The 22,301-nt window shown below is 42.3% G+C and overlaps 1 protein-coding gene across 1 annotated transcript in view; it reads left to right on the plus strand.

The window, feature by feature from the left end:
- LOC149315665 (opsin-5-like) overlaps positions 1-22,301 on the plus strand; it is a 103,210-nt gene that overhangs the window by 74,852 nt on the left and 6,057 nt on the right. The window contains exon 5 of the mRNA XM_089518504.1: positions 16,321-16,649. Within this exon, the coding sequence (XP_089374630.1) occupies positions 16,321-16,649 (329 nt within the window). The remainder of the gene's footprint in view (positions 1-16,320; positions 16,650-22,301) is intronic.

Genomic DNA, 22,301 nt, shown 5'->3' on the forward strand with positions numbered 1-22,301 from the left:
TAGGATAGTTTGAAGAGTTATCAATGTAGGCAGAGGTCACTCCTCTCTTTGGCCTTGTGGGCTCTGGGAGACAAAGAATTGTAAAATTCAGGCAATCAAATTTCAACTCCATTAACAACAGAAAAAGTAACTTCCTTTGAGATCCAGGTTGTTTCTGTACTGAGTGAGGCTACCCATCCCTCTCTTATGCAGAGAACATGGAACTTCTCAAGAATTCTATGCACTCTTGCATCTAGAAAAACTATTAGGTGCTGTATAGGTAAAACTGGCTAAATGCAATCCCAATAAACAATTGTTACCTTTGCTGGAGGTAGAATCATAGAATCATAGAACCATAGAGTTGGAAGAGACCGCACGGGCCATCCAGTCCAACCCCCTGCCATGCAGGAAATCCAATCAAAGCATCCCCAACAGATGGCCATCCAGCCTCTGTTTAAAGACTTCTAAGGAAGGAGACTCCACTACACTCCGAGGGAGTGTGTTCCACTGTCGAACAGCCCTTACTGTCAGGAAGTTCTTCCTAATGTTGAGGTGGAATCTCCTTTCCTGCAGCTTGCATCCATTGTTCTGGGTCCTGTTCTCTGGAGCAGCAGAAAACAAGCTTGCTGCCTCCTCAATATGACATCCTTTCAAATATTTAAACAGGTCTATCATATCCCCTCTGTTGTAGTTATTAGACATTCAGCTTACTGTTTATTTTCTGGGAGCAAATTTAAACAATTTAAATCAAGTCTGAGCTGTCTCTAAGATGCTTAGGCTGAGATGGTTGTACCTTGGCCATATCATGAGAAGATCTGACTCACTAAAAATACAATCTTTGGTAAGATAGACAACAGCTGAAAAACATTGAGTGGATGATCATAAGATGACTCATTCATGAGGTCACTGTGGGTCAAAGTCGACTTGACTGCAGTTAATAACAACAACAAAATATGGGTGTTGTGTTGGATATGTCTGAAAGCTGATATTGGTCATTAATGGAAATCACCATCTTAGATCAAAAGGAAATACTTTATTATAGAATTATATAATATACTGGTGCCTTTACAGTAGGCTTCACAGGTCGAATCCAGATAAAGGGGTCATGTGCATTATCATTTTTCATTTACACATACACAGAAGTGCATGAAATGCAATTACACATTTCACATATTTACTAGTCTGGCCTTCTGGAAGACATGTTGGAGGTAGAAACAGCACCCTCGAAAAGAGAAGGCTCCAAAGGTACCTGCAGTCCTACCATCCTTCTGCAGGATTCATCTTCCCCCTCCTTTACTGAAACAGGCAAACTAAGTAGCATGCATCTTCTTTGGCATGAATCAATTGTAATAGAAATATAATACAAATAAAGGAGACTGACTTGATTTGCAGTCAGATTCCACTAGTTCTCTAATAAATTTCTTCAGCATCAAGCTACAATGAATAGCATCAATCCTAAGTATATGGATTTTGGTGTGTTGACATCTATCTTGTGTGCTAAGTATGACACACAGCTTGTGTATCTCCAGTAATGTTTAGCAATGTATTTCAGATACATTGTAACAGAAATGGGAAGTCTGGGCAGATTGTAAGAGGTTGCACATTCTGTTGTTTAAATTGAAGAGATGATGTGCCTTCATATGAATCATCACAAAACTTAGGAAACGTTAAATGACTGCTCCAGCATTGCTCCTAGATGGAAACAAACAAACATTGGTGTCTTCTAGGGTTGCCAGCTCCCAGCTCCCAGGTTATGGACTCTCTTTGCCAATCCACAGGCAAGGGAAAAAAAAAACTGAGGGTGAGTTTTCAACTGCCTTGCCAAGTGTGTGTGTGTGTGTGTGTGCGTTTGTGCTTATTTTCCTCATTTGTTATACCTCATTTTTAATTATTTGAAAGGCATACTCTGAGCAACTCTGGTTGATGCTTCATATACAGTGGGCCCTCCCCATATGCAGGGGATCCGTTCTCCCCTCCCCCCACATATGGGGGAAAACTTGTATGCTCAAATCCCATTCGTTTTAATGGGGGAATGTTCCTGCATGCAGTGTGGCACAAGCACCATGGGCACATGCACCATTATACTTCTGGTAGCTCAACCTTCCATGTAAGGTTAACGCCACATATAGTGCACCAGCATATGACACAAGCACAGTGTATCATGCTTACTGGCCCACCCTCTGTGACATCATGTTTCTTATTCTCAGAGGTTGGCCCTAAAATCTCAAGGTCTGAGATAGTCCTTACCCGGGAATCTTAGTACCATCAAATTTGCTGGATGCATGCAGTTCAGTAGAATCAAATAGTGATCCTACATCTGGATTTGCATAGCATGAATCTGTAGAGCTGTGCATTGATTGTGCTACATAGTCCTAGTGTTGAACTGCACCATTGTGCTAGTTAAGGAGCCCTGGTGGCGTAGTAGTTAAATGCCAGTACTGTAGCCTTCCATCCTTTTGTGGGTCAGTAAAATGAGTATCTAGCTTGTTAGAAGCAATTGGCTTAGAGCAGTGGTTCCCAACCTTCCTAATGCCGCAACCCTTTAATACAGTTCCTCATGTTGTGGTGACCCAAACCTATGAAATTATTTTTGTTGCTACTTCATAACTATAATTAAATAGATGTTTTCCAATGGTCTTAGGTGACCCCCATGAAAGGGTCATTCGACCCCCAAAGGGGTCCCGACCCACAGGTTGGGAACCACTGGCTTAGAGAGTGCTTAGTTCATCAAGAAACACTATAGAAATGTAAATGTTATTGCTATTGCTATTGCAAGTGAATGTGCAAGAGAATGTGTGACTGAATGCACAACTAGATGTGAATTAACTGCCTAGGTGAAGGCATACTGCTACCAATTCCAGCAGAGGCAGACACACTGGCCAAGAAGGAACATACAAAATGTTACTGCATGCTCAACACTACACCTGCACTTTTGAACTGAATAACAAGCTGTTGCTTATCAGGCGAAATGTCCAATCACTTCTGTAAGGGAACTTATGCATCTGTAACCAACAAGATTTTAGCCAGTAAATGCTACTGCCTCCTAGCAACTAGAAGCATATGGCTCTGATATCAGCTGAGTGATGAATCTCTCCTAGCCGATACTTTAAAGTCAACAAAGTATTGAACTATGCCCCCTAAAATGGGTTCAGGACCTTAGGCAGTCCCTCTTAAAAACCAAAATAAAGCCCAGAGCAGACTCACTGCTTCATGAATGTGGGAGCCACCAGCTACAACTGAGCCATGCTGACGAGTATTGTACATTTCCAGTGGCCCTTTCAAACTACACACTTCTCTCTCTCTCTCTCTCTCTCTCTCTCTCTCTCTCTGGCTTTGCTTCACGAACGAAGATTCAGGAAGGACTCATCCGCGCTTTGTACAAGCGCGTTGGTGACTAAAAAGGCCAATCCGGGACAAACAGGTCCGGTTGCAGAAAGCACAGCGGAAAGTCTCCTTGGGCGATGTTTCCGGGTTGTGGTTCTTTCTGCGTTGTCATTTCTCTTCGAGACTCGTTCGCCATGAGCTTTTGAAAAAGGCTGCAGCATCTTGGATAGTGCGTCTCCATGCCTCCCAATGCGAGGCCAGGGAGGACCATTGTTGGTGATCAGTTTGGCCAAGCCTGAGATGTTGTTTCAGGGAGTCCTTGTAGCTCTTCTTTGGGGTGCCCCTCTTACGCTGACCCGTGGCAAGTTCACCATAGAATACTATTTATGGGAGGTGATGGTCCTTCATCCTAGAAACGTGTCCTGCCCAGCGCAGCTGTGTCCTCAATAGCATGGCCTCAATGCTGGTGATCCCTGCTTGCTCAAGGACAGCAATATTTGTCACATAGTCAATCCAGTGTATATTTAGAATTGTGCGTAAACAGTGCTGATGAAAGCGTTCAAGGAGTCGTAGGTGTTGGCGATAGGTGATCCATGTTTCAGACCCATAGAGGAGAATAGACAGTACAATGGCTCTATACACACTGATTTTTGTGCTTCGCCTCAAGTGTTTGTTACTCCAGACTCTTTTGTGAAGCCTTCCGAATGTGCTATATGCCTTTGCCAGTCTGTGATCGATCTCTTTATCAATCTTGGTGTCTGAGGAGATGATACTTCCCAGGTAGGTGAACTGCTGGACGGACTTAAGCACAGATGTGCCTACTACGGTGATGTGGGGATGGTAGTGTTCTTCCTGAGGTGTGGCTGGTAGAGAACTTCCGTTTTCTTCAGACTGACTTCCAGTTCAAAGAGCTCTGCAGCTGTTGCAAAACAAGATGTTAGGCGCTGCAGAGCTGCTTCCGTATGGGCAACGAGGGTAGCATCATCAGCAAAAAGCAGCTCACAGACTAGATAGTTTAGAGTCTTAGTGCGGGCCCTCAGGCGGCTTAAGTTAAACAGGCTACCATCAGTACGGTAGCGTATATAAATGCCGTCTTCTTCTTTGAGATCTGCTGTAGCCCTTTGGAGCATCATGCTGAAGAAGATTGTGAATAGAGTTGGAGCGAGAACACAACACAAGGGCTCTGAGAGAGCATCGCCATACCTGACTTGACCTTGCTGGCCTTCATGTAGCAGGATGATCATTTTGAGGAATTTTTTTTTTTTTTGGGGGGGGGGGCATCCTAGTCGTTCCAGGATCTGCCACAGACCTTTTCTACTCACAGTGTTGAAGTCTTTGGTGAGGTCGACAAATGTTACATAGAGTCCTTTGTTCTGCTCTCTACATTTCTCTTGCAGTTGTCTAAGGGCAAATACCATGTCTGTAGTGCTCCTATTAGCTCTAAAGCCGCATTGGCTTTCGGGGAGAAGTTCTTCTGCAATAGCAGGGACTAATCTGTTCTGCAGTATCCTTGCGAGGATTTTTCCAGCAATGGAGAGCAGTGTTATACCTCAATAGTTTGAGCAATCCGATTTTGCTCCTTTTTTCTTATACAGGGTGATGATGACTGCATCTTGGAGATCTGATGGCAGTTCGCCTTTTCCCCAGCAACTCACAAGGAGCTCGTGGAGTTTAGCATGGAGTACATGACCTCCATGTTTCCAAGCTTCAGGTGAAATTCCATCAATCCCGGCAGCCTTGCCATTTTTCATCTGCTGTATGGCCTTAACGGTTTCTTCCAAAGTGGGAGCTATGTCCAATTCCTTCTTCATCGGTTGTTGTGTCATATGTTGAATAGCTGAGTCTTGGACTACTCGGTTGGCACTAAAGAGGCTTTGGAAATGTTCAGCCCATCGGTTCAGAATGGAAGCTTTATCTGTGATTAGTGTTTGACCATCTGTGCTGTATAGGGAGCTTTGGATCTGATATGTAGGTCCAAACACTGCTTTAAGAGCTTCATAAAATCCTCTGGAATCACCCAGATCCGCACAACATTGTGTCTTTTCTGCTAAATTGATCCACCACTTGTTCTGAATGTCTCGAAGTTTTTGTTGGAGTTGACTACATGCAAGGCGAAAGGCTGCTTTTCTGACATGGCAGGATGGCTGGGCGAGGTGTGCCTGGTGAGCAGTTCTCTTCTTTGCCAACAGCTCCTGGATCTCTTGGTTGTTTTCATCAAACCAGTCTTGGTTTTTCTTGAGGGAGAACCCTAAGGATTCTTCTGCAGATTGCAGGATGCTGTTTTTGATATGTTGCCAAAGCACTGTAGGAGAAGAGTCTACAGGATGGTCTTCAAGTTTTGTTTGCAAATTTGCCTGGAAGTTGTCTCTTATGGCAGCTTGTTGAAGATTGTTGACTTGGAGTCTCCTCTTTAGGATGCCATCCCTCTTAGGTTTGAACTGAAAATGAAGATTTAGTTTGCATCTTACGAGGTGATGATCTGTTTGACATTCTGCACTGGGCATCACTCGGGTATGACGGACATCGCAAATATTTCTCTGGCACACTAGGATATAGTCAATGAGGTGCCAGTGTTTGGATTGGGGATGCATCCAGGTTGTCTTCAGGCTATCTTTCTGCTGAAAGATGGTGTTTGTAATAGTCAGCTGCCGTTCTGCACAAAACTCTAGCAGGAGGTGTCCGTTATCATTACAGTTTCCAACACCATGCTTGCCTAAAACACCTTTCCAGGCTTCCATGTTATTTCCTACTCTGGCATTGAAGTCACCAAGGATAATGATTTTGTCTTCTGCAGGAACTTTCTGTATAAGGTGGCATAGGTCTGAGTAGAATTTGTCTTTCTCCGCAGGGTCGGCTTGCATAGTTGGGGCATATATACTGAAGAGAACAACATGTGGGAGGTGTAAGGAGATAATGCAATCAGAGTGTTCTGTTGGCAAGGTTTCGAGTTTGGAGGCAATGGAGTTTTTGATCATAAAGCCTACACCTGAAAGATGTTTTTCAGTTTTGGGTTTGCCAGACCAGTAGAGTGTGTAGCCGGCACCGTGCTCTTTAAGGCTGCCTTCCTCGTGGAGACAAACTTCACTAAGAGCAGCGATGTCGATGTTAAGTCGTGACAGTTCATGGGCTATCAGAGCAGAACAGCGCTCAGGACGTCCACTGTCTGCAGAATCTTGCATGGTTCTGATGTTCCAGCATGCAAGCATTAGTCTATTTGCACCTTTGGAGGCTGGTGTGTGCCCTTGTCTTTGTCTTTGTTTGACCGCATCAGAAGATGCCCATTGGCCATGGCTAGCCAACCGGGTTGTTGGGGATGAGCTTTCTTTAGGTCACCTTTTCTAGCCCCCTCTCCATATGGAGCAAGCAGTGCTCTCCTTAAAAAAGGCTGCTTGGTCATTCAGGATGCTGCCGAACAAGACTGTCATCCCCAGTCAGTCTCAAGCGACCAAAGTCCTGAACCCTCTGCATGCAGGGTTGGGTCTGCGGCTTCCAGTGCATCTTTACACCTGCCGTTTCGTCCCTCACCTATTACTACAGGGCTTTTTCAGAGATTGGGTGTATCCTTCAAGACTGTGCAATGGATTATTCTGGTGGGGCGCAGCGTGCACAGAACTGGCATCACCCTTTAAACCAGAGGTTCGACTGCTGAGGCCTTGACAAGCATGGACGGTAGCAGTGAGGTCCTCGGGTCATAGGTTTGAATAGAGTTTCCTTCTCTTAGATGGTTGACCTTACAGGGTTAGACGAGCACCATCTGCCCGGGTTTGGGATTAGAGTTTTCCTTCTCCTAGGATGGTTTCCATAAGGCTAGAGAGCCCATCCTGCCCTTTGGCGCTCTTGGTCAGACCCTTCGGTTGTGACCTGTCTGGCATGGGAGGCCCTACCGGTGGCTATTATACCACCGCCAGCATAGCTCATAACTTCATTAGGGTACGCAAGCCTCTCCCCCATGACAGGGGGGCATAAATGGAGAGACTAAACACTTATAGTGCCATGATTTCACTTTAGCTGTCATGGCAAAATTCTTTAGAATCATGGGGTTTGTAGTTTAGTACTTCCCTAGTACTGAAGGAAGGCAATGAAGCTTGATCTCTTCTCTAGCACTGAAGTTACACCAGGAATGTAAAATTATTTTTTGAACAATGAGCAATGGTCCTATGCAGCTGACAGCACATAAATGGTGTTGCGCATGTGGAACCATTATGCATATATTAGTGCATTAAAGTAGACAGAATAGCATGGGAATGCACATTGCCTCTGTTTCTTTGCATGCTATAGTGGCACACTGGGTTGTCAGCTATTCCCATTGACCACTGAGCCACATATTTTGTGCTGAATTGGTATTCAGTATGTTGTAGGGGTTGCATAAATTAACTGCACTGGTGCATATTTATACTACACTGAAGTTATGTAGGATCTTGACTCTTTGCTGTTGTAAAGTCAAACTAGATAAAGGTTTTAATAAACTTTGGACACTGCTTCTGAATACTCACGGCCTTCCAGTTATTATAGGCAGACAATCCATCTCCTTATTCTCCTGTTCCCATGCAGTCCCAGACAAAACAAAGTGTTGTTGTTTTTAAGAGACCCCTTCCTATTCAGATTAAAAACAGATGCTAAGTACTTATAGGAACAAACTCATTTACAGAGGAAACAGGCAGGCCTATATGTAGCCTTATACAGCCAATTGCCATTTTTAGATTTTTAAGCATACATTGGGCCGGGCTATGCAGCCAATGTGAAGCTTAAGGGACAACTTTTGATAGCTGCACAAATTACTGAAGAAGGTGGAAGGAAAGATAAAGGCTAATGCCAGCTATTAAACAGCAGCCAACAAGCCACCTGTCTTCCCACTGCAAATTCAGTTACTGTTTTCTGATGACAGTAGAATACAGTTTCCGTGGCCTCACCAGCTTATCTTTTCTCTAATGCACTTTTGCATTTCCCCACCAGGCAACAACTAATCTCTGCATATCTTTAATTGCTTCGTTTCAAAGAAATATTATCCCTACATATGTCTGAAGACTTAGGTTGGATTTTTTTTAATTAAGCCTTTAGAAGATCAGAGAATTTAGGATTTAAGCAACGGAGGAAAGCAAGGCAAAGAAATTCCAGCTTGTCTAGTACAAACTGACTTTTATAACAGAAATTGTGATAAAAAAATGTTTGATTTGGTTTTACATTAAAGTGCCACTCTTCTGCTGTTTTACATCTCTGTGTACAGAAGCCTTCTTCTTCCTTCCTTACCTACAAAGTGTTTTTACCAAATCTACTGATGTAACCTTGAAACAAGATAGGAGCATGAAGAAAGACTAAATGTTATTTTAAAGCAGATTGGGGGTGAGGGAGAAAAGTCTGAATCCACAAACCTTCCAACATTTCACATGTGAAAACTGGGACACATATAGCCAATCACCATCAGAGTATGAGAATGAATGAATGAATGAATGAATGAATGAATGAATGATGGCAAAAGTTATCTATGAGGAAGAATACACAAATTAGGTGAGGCTGCAGCAGTTTCTTTTTGTCTGAGTCTACAAGGAAGAGCAAAATTCCACATCTCCTCTTTTCTCCCCCACTTCTGAGTTGAGTGCAAACTACTTTTGCACTTTGAACTTAGTTTGCACAAGTAAAGGACAAAGAGGGGAAGTGGGAGGAGAAAAAGAAATGGAGGGCCCAACCAGACATACCAAAATAAAGCTGCTTCTGGTCACTTTGGAGGAATGATGTTTAAATGACACACTCATCTTAAGAGGCCAAAAGCTGCACCAAAGCTGCCCTCCAGTCCTTAGGACTGGAGCGTGGCTTTGGCATGGCTTCTGGCCTCTTAGGACACATGCATCATTTAAACGGCATACCTCCAAAGTGACCTGAAGTAGCTTTATTTTGGCCTGTCTGTTCGGGCCCTGAGTTATTTTAAGTACAGATGAAAAAGAAAGGATCCAGGGTGTGCCTTCTGTATATGAAAACACTGTGCTTACTGGAGCCTGAAACATAATCTTAGCCTCAAACATGAGCAGACCCACTGAATTATTGTTGATTCACTATTCAGCTATTGATGAAATGGATCTACTGTAGTTGGGACTAGCCAATACACAATACACTGCTCACAATCCCTGGCAGTAACCTGCCTCTAGTTAGAACATAAGAAGAGCTGTGACTGATGAGATAAAAGCCTGTCTAGTCCAGTAAGGCCAATGCAGGTCACTATACTGTCTGATGAATGGACAAGAAGGCATCCTCTCTCAAAAACTAGAAAGCTACTTTTAAAAAGTTATTTGTACCATTGATCAGTATAATTTTTAAAAGGTAACACTTACCATTAGTAATGTCAGTGATAAAAGCAAATAACTTGCTATGTTACTCATGATACTACTTGTTACATTTCCATTGCTTTCCATTACTGTTATCCAAGGTGATCCAGTGGGTTTCCATGGCTGAGCAGGGATGTCCCCATGTCCTAGTCAAATACTCAAACCACTACACCACACTGACTCTTGGGCTGTAAAAATAATTCAGTTTAACACCACTTTAACTGCCATGGCTCTGCCCTACAGAATCCTGGGATTCCTAGTTTTGTCAGGCACCAGCACTCTTTGGCAGAGAAGGCTAAAGACCTTGTAAAACTAAAAACAAAAACAAAAAACCCCGGGATTCCATAGGTTGAGGTTATAGTACTTAAAGTGGTGTTAAACTGAATTATTTATACAGTATAGACACACTCCAAGAAGCACAAAAGTAGGGCAAGAATGCAGTATCAAATAATGCTGGGGTGTGTGTGTGATAACCCAAAGATGTAAAATAAAAACAACCCAAAGATACATCCCCACACTACCCTCAGAGTCACAAGGAGTCATTAGGAATGATATAATCTTCCTTCTGGCTGGTGAAAATGGCAGTTGCAGTGGTCATTGCAGCACTCTGGACCTCCAGGACAGGCTGAAATGGAGCACTTTGGAGCCTCCAGAAAAGCCCCCAGAGCATACACATCATTGGTTTAGAGGCTGCTGTGAAAGTATTTCACAGATTCCACCTAAACATTAGGAAAAACTTCCTGCCGGTAACCTGTTTGATATTGGATTATGAGTGTGGTGATGTCTCCTCCTTTGGAGGTCTTTGAACAGAGGCTGGATGGCCATCTGTTGGGGCTGCTTTGGTTGTGTATTCCTGCATGGCATGGAGTTGGACTGGACAACACTTGGGTCTCTTCCAACTCTATGATTCCCAGCACAGTATAGGTTTGGGTTAACATTATGTGCCTTGCAGCAGAGGGGATAGCTTCCTTTAAAATGATAGCATCTTGCCAATGGTCCCTCTCTTGGGCATTTGTCCTGTGCACTGCCTACAAAAATTTCTCTCAAAACTCCAGTTACAAGACTATTTTGATTTGCAAAGGGATCTTGTAGCCCCTTTGATATTAACTGAAAGAAAGAAGGTTGTAGCATGAGCTTTCGATTACTGGAGTCTACAAAAGCTCATGCTACCAGCTTCTTTCTTTCTGTTAGTCTCAAAGACACTGCAAGTCAAGGACCCTTTGCATACTGATTTTCCAGACTAACAAGGCTATGCCTTTGATGAATATTTTGGGTAGGATTGGAGGGCAAAGGCGATTAATTAATAGATATACCCATAGCAGTTGGGGGAAAGCTTCTCAGAACGCAGCTGTTCCCATTTACTATCAACAGGAAAGCATAAGTGAATTTGTTGATCAGGTTGCTGATGAATCCACACACCAGTGGAGTTCCAAGTGAGTCATTTACCACTGCTTATCATAGTTCAATTAAAGGCATATCAGAGGGAAGGAAAACAACATTTTCTTCATTAGAGGAGCACCATCAATATGGTCCATGTTGCTTTGTAAAGTGGGCACTCAGGCATCCAAATGATCACTCATCTTGAAGCAAATAGAAGTTACTCTTGCAAACTGAGAAGAAAATACATCCCCTTACCTCTGAAGCTTTCTATCAGGCTTGACATTAAAGGTAATGCATTGAAAAGGCTTCTGAAAATATTTGCCAGTATAGGCCCAGTGTGTATGTGTAAATATGTGATTTCGTGCTCAAACGGCTATTTGTCAGAGTGTTTGCTACAGCTTTCTGTTATAGGCAAGGAAGGAAAGTATGCCTGCAAATGCTGCTTCCTCCCACCCCACCGTTGCCCCCAACTCCTCTTATCCCACAGCTCTTTGAAAAAGGTCATTCAGGGACGGTATAAATCTCAAGACTTAAAATGTAAATAATTCCCTTTGGTAGACTTTTAGCTATCCTTTCCTGAGATCAATTCTCTGAAGAACAAAAGCTGAAAATAATGCATTATTCCAAATCACGTCAATGACAAAGAATGGGAAAATGGAAACAGCTCCTAAAAGGATAAGTCTGGCAAAAAAAAAAAAAAAAAAACCATACCTTCTACTAAACAAACAAACAAAGCCTGCTGTTCTGTTTGTGACATGTGACATGTGCCAGTGTAAGTTGTGTTATGCATGTGGAGCAAAATGCTCATCAGAACTGAAGAGATTCTGCAGACAGCAGTGGAAATGGAATTGTAAATTCAGAAATTTTGCACATTGTGATTGTGCATTCTGCATTGCTATTTTAATAAATAATAAATAATAAAATAAATAATAAAAAAACCTTTTATTTATACCCGGCTTTTTAAAACAATCAAAGTGGCTTACATAGTTAAAAACATCCAATATATAATACTTAATATTACAATGTCCCCCACCTTAAAAAAATCAAACAAGTTACAATTAAAATTAACTTTAAAATAACTATTAATATCAATTAAACAATGGGCAGAATAGTAGGATGATACATGGTGCGAGGGAGTAGTCATTTTATGGCCGAGTGCTTTTATTCAGGAAAGGCCTTTTGCATTCTGTATGGCACATTGCACAATGGCAAACACTCATTGACACATGTTGTGCATTGTTGCTATTCCACATGGTATTTTTGTAGTGCTGGTGTAGTGTATCTTCACATGCTGATCTGTGAGCTACACTGAGGGGATGTTGGATTGCAGCCAAACTGTGTAGTGTTGCCTGTGTTGTGTACCTATGGGGTGAGAGGTCAGCCAAGATGGTAGCAAGTTGGATAGGACAGGAAAGGGAGGTAATGGCAGCAGAGGAAGGGGAGAAGTCTGTGGTCACCACTGCAGCCACCAGTGGCAACTTTCTTTTTTGCCCCAGCCAGTAGTCCTGCAAGACCTTGAAGGGGATGTAGGGTGGCAGCAGTAACACTCCACCCCAACCAATTGTCACAACAGGTGGGGGACAGAGGTGTCCTGGCTGACTGAGGGGCCAGCTGTGAGGTGACTTGGAACAGAAGATGAGTGACTGCCCCAACGGGTGTTCACCCTCTCTGATGTATCACCTAGTGCAATCTGCACTTCTTGCACCCTCAGTGATGTCCCTGTTTCTCCACCCAGTCTTTACATATAAAGGGCATCCAGTATTTCCCAACACAATATTTTGGCTGCAAAAATGTGGCCCATAGTGAGCCTCTTGTAAGCCAGTGCCTTTCACAAAGACTTGTGTGCCTCTCAGATGTGGCTGCTGACTCTGTAGTCAGTGGCATGGGGCTTTTTTCACATGGGAGGCAAGCATCATTAAAATGTGATTAAATCATGCTAATAGCATGATTGGGAGGGGGAATTATCACATACACCCCAATCATGCTATTAACATTGTGCAATGTGCCATGCAGAATGCAAAATAGCAATGCAAAATGCACAACTGCAATGTTCAAGCGCAATGCGCAAAATTGCCAAATGCATAATTCCATTTCCACTGTTGTCAACAAAATTTCTTCAACTCTGATGAGTATTTTGCTCCATGTGCATAACACAACTTACACTGGCACATGTCACAAACAGAACAGCAGCCTTTGTTTGTTTGTTTATTGGAAGGTTTGGGGTTTGTTTTGGTGTGGTTTGGTTTTTTGTCAGACTTATCCTTTCAGGAGCTGTTTCCATTTTCCCATTTTTTGCTTCTCATTCTTCATGCTTCTCCCATTCGTGTCCAATGTGTAAACCGTAATGGATGTGTCATTGGGTAACAACAGAAACTCCACACTTTTGGTGGTGCTGTTAGACTAAAACCAGGAGCAAATCAACTGCCCCATTAATACTGGCACAACTCCATGTCACTGACCCCTTTGCTTTAATTAGTCTCAGAGCTTGGAAATATTACTTTCTGCACTAAAATGGTTATGGTATCAGGGAGATCCTGGGAGCTGTGTCACAAGAGCCAAGCACTGCATATTCATGGAATAATAGGGCTACTGTCTTTTTGAAGCCAGCAGGTATGCATTGAACCAAGCTGTATAGGTGTATAGGATGAGGTTTAAGAGCTTGTTCCAACTACACAAAGAAGCAGGGAAAGGAAATAAATAGTTTTTTAAAGTAATATTTGATTGATTTTTTAAAATTTTGGTACATTCACAACCAATTATGAAACAAAAATTGAACAAGAACAATATGAATCAATTCAGGATTCCACTTGTGATATAATGACAAATGTTCTTTTATGCTTCAGTAATAAATAAACAGGAGAAAGTTAACTCTGAATGATTCAGTTTTCTGCTTTTGCCACTTCTCTTGTGTTGTGTAATGTTTAACCCTCATGGATCTTATTCCCCCATGATATGTGCACACCTCCAAATAGCTGCAATAGCTAACAAATCTCACTTCTTGAGTGTAATACATACATCTTCTCATCAAAATTTCACCATTTCTGACAACAGTAATGCAAGCATTGGACCTTAATGTATTGTTCTATGTGTCCCTTAAAAGTCTTCTCTCCTTTGTTTCTATGAATGAAAGCAAAGTCTTCCTTTGTAACATTCAATCAATAAAAGCAAGCTTCTATAGGGTGCCCTTCTTGTACTGGTTTTCTCTGAAGCTCTAAAGTGGGATTTATATTTTTATTTTTAAGATAAAGGATACAAGAGGGGAATTTCCTCCACTGTTGGTGGAAATGTCAGAAAGCCAATATCGGAAAATGGTACATGAAATGATGGTTCAGATATTAAATATTAACTTACCTTTAGATCCTGAACTTTTTTTTACTTAATATGATAGATGACAAGATCTTTACAAATAATAGAAGACTAGCTAGACTTATAATTTATATGGTTACATCAGCTAGAATTTTGTATGCAAAATATTGGAAAAATTCTCAAATACCTACTAAAGAAGAATGGATATTGAAGATTAGGGAAAACATGGATATGGATTTACTTACAAATTTATTGAAAAATAAACCTACAAAAGAGATTATAAAAGACTGGGATTGTGTTAAAGAATATGGGGAAAAAGAGGGTTGTGAGTTTAATGAGTGATAAAAAGAAAAATCAGTTTGTAAAATGAATAATAATATAGTTGTAAGGAACACAAATTTGATTTCCCTTTGTCAGATTAAGTCTGGGAAATCCATTATTGTAATATTGTTGAAATTTATTATTTAAAATTACAATAATAAAATGATTATAATTATATTGAATTCTACTATATAATTATAGAATAACGAATCTAGGGAATTACTAAGGTTTGTGTATAAGGATGTTGTTAAGATGATAAGGAAGTGCATTAATAGAAAATTTATGACACTTGTTATGTTAGTAATGGGTCCTTTTTGTTATATTTTTGTATGTTGTTTATTTGTATGTTTTTTATATTCATGTATGTTGTTTCATAATTTTAGAAATAAAAATTAAAAATTAAAAAAAGATAAAGGATGGTCAGATCTTCACAATTTGTGAGGTTGACGGGGATGATATCTCAGTCATAGAGCAACTGTGATGCGTGCGAAGGGACACAAGTTTAGTTTGGCATCTTTAGGTGAGGCTAACTGATGAGATTATCACATGGAAGGCAAAGCACCCAAATCCCATGGATAAATGGGGTTTAAATATCCCACAAGAGCGGGAATGTTTTCAGACATGTCAGGTGATTTTGACATTAACCTGATAAATTAACCCATGCAGAAAGCTGCAAAATTGCACTGCTTTTTAACTTTAGGATTTTCCCAAAGTTAAAAAGTGGCAGGATTTTGCAGCTTTCTGCATGGGTTAATGTTGCGTTAATGCCCAACACATGGGACGTCATCTGAAAACAATCCCGCTCTTGCAGGATATTCCCAGGTTTAAACCCCACTTATCCATGGGATTTGGCACTTCCTTCCCATGTGATAAACTCCTCAGACTCTGGAGAGATCCTGCAGACAATGCAGACAGTACTGAGGTAGATGGATCAATGGTTTGCTTTCCTATAATTCTAAGATGGGATCCCTATACATTAAGTAGAGAAAATGTCATCATTTGCAATATCAGTGTTAGTGAGGCTGGAAAAACTGGACTGCTAAGACTTACATCTGCTAAGTGTACAAAAGCCCTTTCATACTTTTAGTTTATTAATTCCAGTTATACCACCCTTTTCTTTAAATTCTATCATCATAGGACTAAAGTATATGCTAAATGGTATGTTATATTAAAAACATAGCAAGCAGCTAAGCCTTTTTTTTTTTCTTATTCCAAAGTAAGCATATGGGTACGTGATCTGGATCAGGACTGCCAGACAGAGGTAGAAAAGGCTGGAACATTTCTCTGTGTCATGGCATTCCATGGGTGTCTCCCACCCCTTTCCAGTCCAATCTGTTTTTCACCGCAAAATAATTCCTCCATAACTCTTCAGGACATTCATATATCAGGAGAAAATAGTGTAAAATTCTCACTGAACTCTTTTTTTAAGATGGGGAGGCTCATAACTGGCAGGGAAGTTGCTATTACTTTTGCCTACATGCAGAAAACAAAACACTGAATGCATCATCTTAGAAAAACAATAGCAACCAACTGAAACCCAATTGGGAATCTGTATTCTTCCCAGTGGCATTTGTCATTTTTTGACCTAGGAATTAAGAATTATGAATATTCTTTCCATCCATATCCCCTTATCAGAAAAACCTCTTAAAATCAGGAATCATCTCTGTTTCTGTTTCCTTTCCTCCCTGTCTAGGCAATAAGTTCTCTCCCACATATGCCAGTGTGCTGCTAGCCTGTGTCTGGATTTATGCTCTCATCTTTGCTGTGGCTCCTCTGGCTGACTGGGGCAGCTATGGACCAGAACCTTATGGGACAGCCTGCTGCATCAAGTGGAAAGCATCAACCAGAGAAGCAAAATACTACATTGTGGCCCTCTTCATCTTCTGCTACATCATCCCATGCCTCCTGATCCTCTTCTCTTACTCCCTGATCCTTTGGACTGTGAAAGTCTCCAGAAGAGCAGTGAAACAACACATGTCTCCACGAAGCAGAGCCAACAGTGTTCACAGTTTGATTGTCAAGGTAAAAAACCTATTGGATACTATAAGTCGACCTCATGTATGAGCTGAGGACAGGTTTTGGGGCCATAATTATGGGTTTTGATATGGCCTGTGGATAAATCAAGGGTAAAACTTAGGGGCATGCAACAAAGGATCTAAAGGATGGAGCAAAGGAAAACAATGCCAAAGAACTTACAAAACTCCAGCAGGCATAACTGTTTGTGCTTACACTAAAGGCTGGATAGATGGATGAGACACTATAGTGGGGGGAAGTGGGGACTTCCAGGACAGATTACATTCTTGTCTTTCATCAGGAGATAGTTCCTTTCGTATGTAAGAGTTAAAGTACAGTACTTACATTGACCCATGGATAAGTTAACTCAGGTTTTTTGGAGTCCATTTTTAACTAAGGTGGTATCCATGCTGGCGCAAAGCTAGGGGTGCCTCGGGGGGTCCTTTCCAGACGCTCCGCAACCCTAGCATGTAACCGCAGCATTGTAATGGTGGTGCCCTGTCTACATGGGCACCGCCATTATGACATCACAGCTGCGCCGCAGCCAAACAGCACAGCACGGATGTGACATCCTGGCGCCACTGCAAGGCGCTTGTGGTGCCCTTTCAGTGGCGCCAGAAGGAGCTTCAGAAGGAGCTCCACCGCGTGTATCACTGGCACGGCATTTAAACAGCCGTGCCAGCAATACAGAGAGAAAGGGGCTGAGCGGCCCTTTTCTCCCTTTCCCCGCTGCTGTCGGGGTGTCCTTGGGGCATGAAGCCCCAAGGACACCCCTTTCCAGGCAGCGGGGAAGCAGCCGCTGTGGCAGCTGAGGCCTCGATCCGTCGGGAAAAGGGGTGGGTGCAGGCCTTTGGGGCGGTCTGTATCCTGCCTATGGTTTCTAGACTTATACTTGAGTATGCGCAGTACTCATTTTTTTAAAAAGGAGAGAAGGATTGAGAGAAGGACAGAGTAAGCAAGCTTGGAAATATGAGCCTTGTGTGTTGCTTCAACTACAAATCCCTGAAATTCTAAGCCAGTGTCATGGGGTTTTTGGACCAGAACTCCTAGAATGCCCTAGGCAAAATGGCTAGTTGTTTCTATAAGATTGTAGCAAGGTGGATGAAGAGATGGTGAGGGTTGATAGGGCAAGGCAGGAAGCAGGGGGAATGGAGGACCCAGGAGAGATTTGGCAAAGAGAGACCCTGCCCAGGGGGAAGGGATTAAAAGGTGAGGGACAGGTGGATGAGACGAGGGGCCGGGAACGCGGAAGACCGGGATGCGCAGAGGCCGTCACGGAAGGGAGAGGAGGACTGGTGAGGAGCCCAGGATGGGTAGGCTGCCTGGTGACCTTGCAAGGGCGACACGATCTGCTTAGGGTCAGGCCCCAGACGGAAGTAGTACTGCTAGACCCCAAGGTGGAGGGAGACTTTAGGTACCCCCAGGAGGGAGACTGGCAAAGACAGACAACAGGACCCCTGTTGGGTGAGTGGTGGGACCCCAAGGGAGAGCAGTGGGAGCAGAGGCCGGGGCCAGAGCTGAAGGAGAAGGCCGACACTAAACCCTCAGAGAAGTGCCAGGGAGGCGGAAACGTGGAGACGACGAACCTGGAAGCGTGAGTGCGAAGGATTGTGGGGTGGAGGACCACGATGAAGTAACCATGCCAGAAACCACTGGTGTGTATGTTGTGAAAGTTTATTGAGTTCTGTTCAAGTAAAGTTTAAAGCATTTCAACCAGCTACGGAGTGTCCTTAACCCCTGGTAATCAAAACCCAAGGGAGCTCACGTGTGGTGCCAGGATGTCCCAGGGAATAAACTCCCCACCCACAAAGATGTAATACAAAATGTAATTTTTTCCAATTTCTGCTTTTGAACCTTTTCTCTATAGTATTTAAACTTCCCACTAAATAAGGATCAAGAGCAGGGATATAATTCTTCACTAATTTTCTTCTTGAAGGAAACAATGAGAAATTTTAGCAATTTTCTTCCCATTGAGAGAAACCGCACCATTTTTGAAGTACCATTTGCAATTTGGGACATATTCTGTACAAAATTCACATGTGATGGTTTTGCACAGAAAATAGCATTTTTCTGTGTAGGAAACAGCATTTTCTGGACAGAAAATACTATTTTGTACAGAGTAATACCCTAAATGGGAGCTAGTGTGCTATAGTGCTTTGAGCATTGGACTAAGACTCTGGAGACAATGGGTTGAATTTCTGCTTAGCCATAGACACCCAGTGGATGGGCTTGAGCATGTCACACTCAGCCTCACAGGAAGGCAAAGGCAAAAACCCCTCTGAAAAAATCTTGCATAGAAAACCCCAGTATAGGTCACCATAAATCAAAAATATTTTTAAAGGCACACAACTGCAACAAGGTACTAGTGCTCTCTGGCTGAGAAGTACAAACAGCTAATGGAGTTACATATCTCAGGATTACATTGGGTGCAGCCATGGCAGTTAAAGTGGCATTAAAATGCTATAATTGCGTAGCTACAAAGAGCAAGTTGCAGAGTTGACATCTGTAGACCTAGGAGATTCCATTCATTGTCCATCAATATGCTAGTCAGACATGGCCAGAAATTAATCCCATTGGGTGGCCTTGGGCAAGTCATACTCTCTCAGTCTCAGAGAAAGGCAAAGGCAAAACCCCCTCTGAACAAATCTTGCCAAGAAAACCATATGATAGGTTCACCTCCGGGTCACCATAAATCAGAAATGACTTCAAGGTACACAACAATAATATCCTAAAGGCACTAGATCCCATCTGATCTTGAAGCTAAACAGGGTGCCATGGTTAGTACTTGGATGAGAGACTGCCAATGTATACCAGGTGCTGTAGGCTATATGTCAGAGGAAGAAACTGGCAAAACCACTTGGGAGTATTCTTTGGGGTTGTTCTCACTAGGTGAAACCCCGCGTTCTGAATCGAATCCAAGGAGTGGCGTTCCTATTAGGATCTGATTTAAACCTAGAACGGTTCTAGAGCAACCCGCAATCGTCCCCACTACAAATCGAATTGTAGAGCGGAATAAAATTTTGAATCTAGTTTTCCTCATTTAACGCGTGTTAAAAAAACACTAGGGTCCGACCTACGTTTTTCCATTGATTCGATTTAGGAACCGGAGCATTTAAATAGGAACGACAGCCTTTGAAATTGCGTTAGATGAATGGGAGGAGCGGAGTGCGATGGGGCTGTCCTTAGGGGAGTTGCCCTTTCTGTCCCCATCCGTCTGGCTGTCGCCATTTTTGCTTCCCTCACCCCTTTGTCCGCTGTGGTCTTTCAATAAGAGATAAGGATTATTTTTATTTTTTATTTTAATGGTTTACAGGCGCTTAATCTCTTCAGCGCTTTAAACACCTGAAGTCCCGGCTGCTCAAGGCTTCCCCCGGTGGATTGCAACCTCCCCTCTGTGTGGGGAGAGCCCATTTCTAACGGAGGAGAGGCAGGGAAGGGATGGCTCCTCGCGAGGAGACATCTGATCTCGCCCAGGCAGGGAAGGGCTCTAATCAATGGGGGGGGATAGAGCCTTTCTCTCTCCCTTTCTCAAATGGAATCTGCCTTCTCCTCCAACCCTGGAAAGAGAATCTTTGGGAAGAGTGCTCCCTCCCTGCTTTTCCAGCAGCCTCCTTCATTGATCTCTGGGCTCTCTGAAGGGATTCTCCCTGGCTGTCTTGGGAGACAGGATGCTGCCCTCCAAAACCTATCCCATAGTTCCTCTGGAAAGAGCTTCGCTTTGCCAGAAGCCTCTCCCATTGATCTCTGTGCTCTCTGAAGGGATTCTCCCTGGCTGTCAATGAAATGGAAACGATGCCAAAAGATAAATCGCTTCCAAATATTCCGGATTAACGTTACGTCATTCTGACGTACTATTGATTGACAGCTCCAAATAAGGTATGGAGGAGAAGAATCGCTTTATTTAAACACCGATTTCATGCCAAGTAGGAACGCTTGCAGGTAAAAACTTCGATTTAAACAACCAGATGGGAACGATGAACAAAGCGATTTGGATAGCGGGATAAGAACAGTGTTATTTTGAATCGATTTTATTAAAAACGTTGTATTTTAAATCGTTTCAAATCTTAAGTGGGAACAACCCCTTTGTCAAAGAAAACCCTATGAAATTCATTGGGTCACCATAAGTTGACAGGCAACTTGAAGGCATGCACATACACACAGACAAGTTCCAATGCAAAATTCTTATCAGTCCAGGATTGTTAGCATCAGGGTTTCTTAACATTTGAATAACAAAATTTTGATCACTTAAAAAAAACTTGTTTTTCAACCACTGTTTTTGATACAATCTTCAACCACTTTTTTGAAATTTTCAAATATTATTTTCATTCCTACATAAGAATTGTTGTTGCTGGTTTTGTTTGTTTATTTGTTTTTTTAAAAAAAACCTTGCTACAAACATGAACAGTGTCCTAATTTACTAGCAAAAACTATTTCTTACTGGCTACCATCATGAAATGGTTAGATGACTAGGGCCTCATTCCCACTACATTTTAAACTGGTTTGCAAATCAGTTTGAAGTGGTTTAAATGACCCTGGTTCGCACTTGAACCAAATTGCTGAAGCGATTCAGAGAGAGGGGCCATGCGCTAGACCCATTTAACCCGTGTCTTTTTGATGCTGATTTTTTCCATGTCTTTTGGGATAAATCGATTCTATGCAAGTGTGAACCAGATGTGGATCGGAATTGATTTCAAGAATCAATTAGAAGAATCGAATTCACGAATCAATTTAGTGTCAGTGTGAACGAGATGTAGATCGGAATTGATATACTATGACGTGATAAGGGGTCGTCGGGTGGGGAAGTGGAAATTAACAACCTGTGTCCACCCACCCTTCGACTCTCATATGGAAGTATGTAAATGTGATTGCATCGATGGACAAATAAAAAAAATCCCACTGTAAATGTTTCAAATTGAACCAATTTATTTGCTAATGTGAACTACAAGTGGGTTATTTTGAGAGACTCCCACAGGAAATGGTTTAATTGAATTGATTCATTCATTAATGTAAACCACAAGTGGGTTATTTAATTTTATTTTACATAAAAAAATGGCATCAGGGCAAATTTACTGTGAGCCACTCTCTGCTGCTGAACTGATCCATTGATGCGGATCACAAAGCTATTTATTTGTAAGTACAAATGAGGCCTTGAATGCCCCAAAAGAAGTGTCTACCAAGCTTTAAGGCCAGGAATCATCCTGTCACTGACTAAGGGCCCAAACAGACAGGCAAAAATAAAGCTGCTTTGGCTCACTTTGGAGCTATGCTGTTTAAATGACACGTGCATGTTAAGAGGCCAGAAGCTGCACCAAAGCAGCGCTCCAATCCTTAGGACTGGAGTATGGCTTTGGCGTGGCTTCCGGATTTTTAGGATGCATGCATCATTTAAACAGCATACATCCAAAGTGAGCCAAAGCAACTTTTTTTTTGCCTGTCTTTTTTGGCACTAAATTTAAAAGTTTTCTTGCTAATCTGAGCCTTGATATATTTTCCAGAATATGTATAACTAAACAATCTGAGGTATTCCTTTTGTAAAACACACACATAACCTGAATACCCTTTAGTGCAAGAGAAAGTAGTAGATGGAAATGTTAAATTTTGGACAACAGTTTTCAGAATCTCCAAGCCAATGCATCTGTTGGCCATTTTTGCTGTGAGATT

This window comes from Sceloporus occidentalis, unplaced genomic scaffold (assembly GCF_023333645.1).
Source record: "Sceloporus occidentalis isolate IW3139 unplaced genomic scaffold, rSceOcc1.0.p SCAF_3, whole genome shotgun sequence".
Taxonomy (NCBI): domain Eukaryota; kingdom Metazoa; phylum Chordata; class Lepidosauria; order Squamata; family Phrynosomatidae; genus Sceloporus; species Sceloporus occidentalis.